We start from the raw sequence: 7,562 nt of genomic DNA, 5'->3' as shown, positions 1-7,562 counted from the left end.
CCCTGTGTTGTCTCTGTAACTTTTACAGGACGGGGAATGTGCATCAGTGAGCAGCAGTGACGCCGGCTTAGGAAGTGAAAATGAAAGTGAGGCAGCAACCATCGGTAAATCAGAGGCTCTAGTTTTTTGGAGCATTGGATGTGTTTGTTAAGATGAACGAGCGATAACATCTTCGTGTCTATTCTCAGATAATGGACCTGCTGCGACCTTCTGTAACATCCCTTTTGTTCCACCGGATGTGTCCCTTATCTCAAGTCTAATCTTGCGCCATGTGCCCACTGCCCGCTTGGTTGAGGACCTGGGCCATGAGGTGACTTTCGTACTACCATACCACGCTGCTAAAGATGGCGCCTTTGTGGATCTGTTCAAAGTTCTGGATGTGAAACTTGTGGACCTCGGCATCTCCAGCTATGGTGTGTCAGACACCACACTGGAGGAGGTATGACATTATTATTATTATTATTATTATTATTATTTCTCTGTTTCCCTGGCAACAGTTGTCCTAATCAAGACTTGACATGTCCCCTGTTTTAGATTTTCCTAAAGGTGGCAGAAGATAACGGAGTGGACACTGAAGTACCCTCAGGTAAGGAGTGGACTCAACTCTAACTCTTCTCCTCAGCAGTGAGATGTTACACATTTGAACTTGAGACCTGTTGTGCTGTCTGTACAGATGGAACACTTCCTGTTCGCCGTCGGAGGCGGACTCACGCATTTGGAGGAGGTGAACCTCAGAGTTGCCTGAGACCATTAACGGAAGATGACCGCGATGAGGGAAACGATGAGGATGGTGATCCTGGTACAGCCACATAATTCCACACTTAAAGACACATCACTAGTGTGCAATGGTTTCTAAAATAAGGGTCCCTCGCCCTACTGCAATAGCTCCTACATTACATTGCGGTACATTACTAATGTGCGTATTATTGTATTTATCTGTGACTGTAGAGAGTGGAGCATCTGATTGGGTGACGTGCACAGATGGTAAAGGCTCAGCTCAGGTGACAGGGTGGAGTCTGAAGAGGCATCAATTTGTGGCTCTGATGTGGAAACGTTTCCTGTACGCGCGTCGCTCCAGAAAGGGCTTCTTTGCACAGGTATAACTGAACCACCTGATAAGACCATGGGGTAAAATGACAACTGTCATGTTTTTAACATTCTGTGTTTTTTTTATGTTGTTGTGGTACAGATTGTTCTCCCGGCTGTGTTTGTCTGCATCGCTCTTGTCTTCAGTCTTATTGTCCCACCATTTGGAAAGTATCCCAGCCTAGAGCTACAGCCATGGATGTACGAAGACCAAGTCTCCTTCATCAGGTAAGTGCAATTCCTGACATTTTTTTGTGTACATCATACATGTACTTTAGTGAGTGACGTTCTTATTTTTGCCTGTCAGCAACGACGCTCCCGGTGACGCTACAATGCAGAGTTTACAAAACGCCCTTCTTGACCCACCAGGCTTTGGAGCACGCTGCATGGTTGGACATCCAATCCAGTAAGAGACAGGGTGATGGTATCAATGTGTCACTGCTCCTACTGGGTCTCCTAACACCCTCACTGTCCTCCACAGGGAGGCAACATGTACAATGGGTGATGATGACTGGCTCGTTCCTGATGTCCCCGAGAGTGTTCAGCAGCTGTTTAGCTCCGATAACTGGACCATGGACGACCCATCACCTGCCTGTGTCTGCAGCTGTCATGGCAAGAAAAAGATGCTCCCAGATTGTCCCGCTGGGGCTGGAGGACTACCTCCACCTGAGGTGAGAGGTTGTGGGTCATCTCAGTTAATGTCCATTACTGTAGCACTTGGACTGATGTATGAATGTGTCTTTTTGTAGATGAAGCTCAGTGCCACGGACACCCTGCAGAACCTGACAGGAAGAAACATCTCAGACTACGTGGTCAAGACATATGCACAGATTATTGGAAAGAGGTGAGACAGGTGAAATACAGGAAAGAACCATACCCTTAAGTCTTACCTAAGATTCTGGGTTGGACAATGTGAGAATTCTATGTCACTATTATCTCAACTGAAACTGTTACTACAAACATTATTTTGTAATTAAATCAAAAATCAAACAATGTATTATTTAAAAAGCATCTTAAACTTTCTTAAATGTCTTAGATGGAATCTCAAAGCTTTAAATGTGACTTTGTTTTAGAATTGTCAGTTTTACTCCTCGTGCAAATTCCATACAAAAAACCCTTCTCTGCTTGACACCACTCTCTGTTTATCCAAACAGCTTGAAGAACAAGGTCTGGGTGAATGAGTTCAGGTCAGAAGTTTTCTTTTCTCTTCAAACCCTCAGACTTCTTTAGTCCAGTTTCAAGCTATTATCTCAAGTGCTTCTATGCAGGTATGGCGGTTTCTCATTGGGTGCGAGGAGCACTCAGGTCCTCCCACCAGCCAATGAAGTCGATGATGCCATTGAACGAGTCAGGAAGATCTTTGAGTTACAGAAGGTCAGGGAAATAAACGTGTTGTGGACATAGTTTCTTTTACTATCCTTCTTCTTCTTGCTATTGACACCATTGTCCTGCAGGGGGCAGCAGCAGATCGGTTCCTGGAGAGTTTGTCTGGTTTCATCAATGGTTTGGACACAAAGAACAATGTGAAGGTGTGAAGAATCTTCCGACTGATAATACTGTTACAATGAGTGATTTCATGCCACTAATATGTGCTCTTCCTGCCAGGTCTGGTTCAATAATAAAGGCTGGCACAGTGTCACAGCCTTCATTAACGTCATAAACAATGGAATTCTCCGTGCTAACCTGCCTGAAGGTCAGGACCCTGAATTTTATGGCATCAGAGCGTTTAACCACCCCCTGAATCTGACCAAGGAGCAGCTGTCACAGGTGGCGCTGTAAGTCTAAACACAAAAACTGTACACATAAAGAAGACCTAAAAACTACTTGGCTCTAATCGATTTTTATCTCCTCTCAGAGTGACAACCTCAGTGGACGTGCTGGTGTCCATCTGCGTGATCTTTGCCATGTCTTTCGTCCCGGCCAGTTTTGTGGTCTTTCTCATTCAGGAGCGTGTTTCCAAAGCCAAACACATGCACTTCATCAGTGGTGTGCAGCCACTGCTCTACTGGGTCACCAACTTCATCTGGGACATGGTGAGGAACCAAATAGGCCTCATGATCCTGAGTGTATGATCATATCTCTGTGCCTGTTCTTATGAGAACATGTGTTTATGTCTCTACAGTGTAACTACATTGTGCCTGCAACACTGGTCATCCTCATCTTTATCTGCTTTCAACAAAAATCCTACGTTTCATCAAGTAACCTGCCGACACTTGCTCTGCTGCTGCTGCTCTATGGGTACAACATACGACAGTACATCTATAAACGTCCTGTGCTTTCTAGGATACTTACACAACACAAATCACAAAGAAGAAGATGGTTATTAACCTGCTGACCCCTCCCAGTCTGTATTTCTTCTAAGCTCTTTCCTTTACTTACTGCAGTTTTAATTATCATACCAAACATTGAATCCAGGGTCTGACATTAAGATTTAGTCATTTCTTTTTTAAATTGAATGGGTGCCTAAGAAAACCAAAGGTTCCCAGTGCAAGCCTCTCCTGGTGGGTAGAGGTACTACAGCTAAACAGGCATTTAAATGAGGATTCTAAGCTAATATACAATACTGTAGTAATTCAACAGTAGTATGATGATGTCGCAAAGTGGAGTGAAAGTAACAGCTTGTCTTTCTGCATCTGTCCCACAGCTGGTCGATCACGCCCCTCATGTACCCCGCTTCTTTCTTCTTCACCGTACCCAGCACAGCATATGTTGTTCTAACCAGCGTTAACATCCTGATCGGCATTAACGGCAGCATCGCCACCTTTGTCATGGAGTTGTTTGGAAACAATGTGAGTTGAAGCTTTGCAGATAAATAAACAACGCCCCCCTTCGACCAGTGATTAACCTGCCTGACATTTACAGGATATTGGAGGAATTAACGACATCCTGAAGAACGTCCTGCTCATCTTTCCACACTTTTGCTTGGGAAGAGGCTTGATTGACATGGTGAAGAACCAGGCCATGGCAGATGCCCTCGAAAGATTTGGTAACATGACAAAACTACTTTTTAACATATTTATTTTTACTTCTCTCAGTTGTTGTTTATCCTGGGTTGTGGGTTAATATGCCATTGTTGCTTTTAAGTAGGAACATGTTCTGGTTTCCTCCTCTGTAGGAAATGTGGTATATGAGGATAGTGTGTCCATAGTAAGGTGGTTGTTCATTTATATTGTGTCAATTTTCTTGTGGTTATAATTTTCGTGTTGATCTTGGGGTCCGCCAGGTGAGAACAGGTTCCGGTCTCCTCTGGAGTGGGACATGGTCGGTAAAAACTTGTTCGCCATGGCAGTGGAAGGCGTCTTCTTCTTCATCATCACTGTCCTCATTCAGTACAGATTCTTCTTCAAGCCCAGGTACTAAAAACAAGCGTCTCATCATGTGCTGCAATATCTATTATTGTCCACAAGAGGACAGCAGAACACATAAAAATGCATGATGTGTCTTTATGCTCAGACCGGTCAGTTTATTGAATAAGCTCGGTCCACTTGGAGAGGAAGACGAGGATGTGGCACGAGAGAGACAGAAGATCGTCCACGGTCTGGGACAAGGAGACATCCTGGAGCTGCGTCAGCTCACCAAGGTGTGTGACCATACCAGACCTGACTGTTGTTGAAACATCAAGTGTCCCCTGTTATATTTGTTGTTTAAATGATCTTGTTGTTTTCTTAAGGTGTTTAAAAGGAAACAGAAGCCAGCTGTAGATCGACTGTGTGTTGGGATTCCACCCGGAGAGGTGAGACTGACAGTGCTATCTTTGACACAGTTACATCTTCTGTGCAGCAGTAGTTAACAATGTGTGTGTTTGTTTGTGTGGTAGTGCTTTGGCCTTCTAGGTGTGAATGGAGCTGGAAAGACAACAACCTTTAAGATGCTGACTGGAGACACACTGGTGACGAGCGGAGAGGCCTTCTTAGCTGGAAAAAGGTGAGGTCAAAGGTCACTGGAGATGGTCCAAAAGTGAAGCATCATCAAATGTTGGGCCAAACATTTATAGAATATATAAAAAATATAAAATAATCAGTAGATATAAAGATTCTACACACATATTATCTACATATTTTAACTGAAAACGGAGTTAAAAGTAAAAATGAAATACCAAAAGATTTTGGCTATCAGATAGCCAAATGGTTAAAAACATTGTCAAAACATAGTAAGATGTTAGATGACGAGTGTCAGAGTCTGAATCTGTCTCACCTGTGTCTCTGCAGCATTCTGAGGGAAATAGATGAGGTTCATCAGAACATGGGCTACTGCCCACAGTTTGATGCCATCAATGAATTGCTGACAGGAAGAGAACACCTGGAATTCTACGCCATCCTGAGAGGAGTACCAGAGAATGAAGTTTGCCAGGTCAGTTGTACTTCATAATACATAACATTTGTGCTTAAACAAGACACTCAAGTCAAGATCGAGCTCCACATTTTGAACACAGTAATTCCATTCTTCTCCCCCTTAACCGAAGATGATGATGTCTGGTTGATGTCATATTTGATATACAGGTGGCAGAATGGGGAATAAGAAAGTTGGGTCTCATCAAATATGCTGACAAAGCAGCAGGAAGTTACAGTGGTGGAAACATGAGGAAGCTGTCGACTGCCATGTCTCTGATTGGAGGGCCACCTGTTGTCTTCCTGGTAATGCCTGCTCTGTTCAGATTCTTAGTCTTTCTCTGTGTTTTTTATGAAAGTGCAATCAAGATTTATTCAAGAAATACACGACAGGCTAAAATGGTCTAGATCTCTACTTTCTACGGGCAGAAAAATAACCACACCTAATGCAATCATACCTGTTGTAGGACGAGCCCACCACAGGCATGGACCCCAAAGCTCGTCGTGCTCTCTGGGACTGCATTCACAGTGTCATCAAGGAAGGACGCTCAGTTATCTTAACATCCCACAGGTAAGATATTTTTCCTGTGTAAGAAATAAAAGTTATCTTACAGTTATAAAACAAGACTGTAAAAATGCTCTTGTATCATTTACCTCCAATTTTGACTTTAATGTTTTTCCATGTCTGTTAGTATGGAAGAGTGTGAAGCCCTGTGCACCAGGATGGCCATCATGGTGAACGGCAGGTTCCGATGTTTGGGCAGTGTCCAACATTTGAAAAACAGGTAACAAGATAAAAACCATAAAGAAATAAAGATTTGCTTTGGTTTTCTGCTTTTAAATTTTTTGATTTTCCTCACTGTGACATGTGACATCTTCACATCAAGATGACTTTTGGTTTGTATTGTCAGGTTCGGTGATGGTTACACCATCATCTTGAGAGTGGCAGGGCCTGACCCTGACTTAGTGCCTGTCATGAAGTTCATAGAAAGCGAGCTGCGTGGCAGCACACTGAAGGAACGTCATCGAAACATGTTGCAGTACCAGCTGCCCTCATCGCTCACCTCACTCGCACACATCTTTGCCACCCTGGCCGAGAACAAAGAGAAGCTGCGCATCGAGGACTACTCAGTTACGCAAACCACGCTCGACCAGGTAACTACACCGTCTAAATGCTTGTGATAGTAACAGTTTAGGTGAAGCAACTAGTGGTAAGTTAACTTGCCATTTAATCTTACAGGTGTTCGTAAACTTTGCGAAGGACCAGAGCGACGATTATCACTCCAAAGACAATTCTGTGAAACGAAAAGAAGCAACTGTCGAAATCCCGCTGCTGAGCATTAACTCCAGTGCTGCAAAAGAGAGCGGAGACTGACACAGGCTCACGTGATGCTTTTGGTCAGGAGGCTGGAGATCCAGCCGGGACTTAAACAAGTGGCGTAGAGGACCGCCCACCTCAACTGCTGTGATGTCATACTGATGTTAAGTGGGCGGAGTCACCTGCTGCCTTATGCCAGTCAATGCAAAATTATTCTCTGTGGTGAAGCTGTTCTGCTCATCACAGACACCAACCAGAATTTTTTAAAGACTTTGGTTGCTTCCACTCAGACAGTTTCTTAATGGTGGCGACCTTAACGTGTTTTTATTGTTGACTAACAATGAAGAATCTGAATAATTTCAAACGTCTGAAGACTTGACTGAAAAAGAATCATTTAAAAAAAAAAAAAAAACATGCTTTTGATTTTTTTTATTTATGTTTGTAATGTGAATGTTTTATTTTGAAAAGCCAATCAAGAGAATTGGCGTGTTGATTGACAGATTTGTTCATGTCAGTGTCAAACAGTAATTGACTTTCATCAGCTCCTCACACTACAGTATTGATTAATGATCAGCTGGTCATTGATCCTCTCTTGTGTTTTCTTGTGTCAGACCAGCAGGAGGCGATGCTGACACCAGCAGCACTTTGTTTTTCTTTGCACTGATGATGTCATGATGATGTCATAAAACAGAATAGTCTGATGGTAAAAAAAACTGTTACTGACTCTGAACAAGTCTCATTAAAGAAACCAAATCTACAGTGTTTTTACAGAGATTCTACTTGGTGTTTCTAAGTGGGCGGCGGTTCATATTAGTATATCAAAATAGCCT

At 43.2% G+C, this 7,562-nt stretch overlaps 1 protein-coding gene across 1 annotated transcript in view; it reads left to right on the top strand.

Annotated features, from left to right (window-relative positions):
- The window catches only part of LOC103390790 (ATP-binding cassette sub-family A member 1-like), a 22,759-nt gene extending 15,270 nt beyond the window's left edge, over positions 1-7,489 (top strand). The window contains exons 23-49 of the mRNA XM_008326813.3: positions 29-104; positions 189-439; positions 535-586; positions 674-799; positions 949-1,097; positions 1,190-1,314; positions 1,394-1,492; positions 1,568-1,757; positions 1,836-1,930; positions 2,241-2,273; positions 2,355-2,460; positions 2,541-2,615; positions 2,692-2,861; positions 2,942-3,119; positions 3,209-3,324; positions 3,731-3,875; positions 3,949-4,072; positions 4,310-4,439; positions 4,540-4,666; positions 4,757-4,819; positions 4,904-5,010; positions 5,295-5,436; positions 5,586-5,720; positions 5,882-5,985; positions 6,107-6,199; positions 6,326-6,569; positions 6,655-7,489. Coding sequence (XP_008325035.1) covers positions 29-104; positions 189-439; positions 535-586; positions 674-799; positions 949-1,097; positions 1,190-1,314; positions 1,394-1,492; positions 1,568-1,757; positions 1,836-1,930; positions 2,241-2,273; positions 2,355-2,460; positions 2,541-2,615; positions 2,692-2,861; positions 2,942-3,119; positions 3,209-3,324; positions 3,731-3,875; positions 3,949-4,072; positions 4,310-4,439; positions 4,540-4,666; positions 4,757-4,819; positions 4,904-5,010; positions 5,295-5,436; positions 5,586-5,720; positions 5,882-5,985; positions 6,107-6,199; positions 6,326-6,569; positions 6,655-6,789 — 3,390 coding nt within the window. The 3' untranslated portion in view covers positions 6,790-7,489. The remainder of the gene's footprint in view (positions 1-28; positions 105-188; positions 440-534; positions 587-673; positions 800-948; positions 1,098-1,189; positions 1,315-1,393; positions 1,493-1,567; positions 1,758-1,835; positions 1,931-2,240; positions 2,274-2,354; positions 2,461-2,540; positions 2,616-2,691; positions 2,862-2,941; positions 3,120-3,208; positions 3,325-3,730; positions 3,876-3,948; positions 4,073-4,309; positions 4,440-4,539; positions 4,667-4,756; positions 4,820-4,903; positions 5,011-5,294; positions 5,437-5,585; positions 5,721-5,881; positions 5,986-6,106; positions 6,200-6,325; positions 6,570-6,654) is intronic.
- The last annotated feature ends 73 nt before the right edge of the window (positions 7,490-7,562 follow it).

Source organism: Cynoglossus semilaevis, chromosome 15 (genome assembly GCF_000523025.1).
Source record: "Cynoglossus semilaevis isolate Cse_v1.0 chromosome 15, Cse_v1.0, whole genome shotgun sequence".
NCBI lineage: Eukaryota > Metazoa > Chordata > Actinopteri > Pleuronectiformes > Cynoglossidae > Cynoglossus > Cynoglossus semilaevis.
Note: the sequence above shows the minus strand (reverse complement) of the source record. Positions and strands in the feature narration are given on the sequence as shown.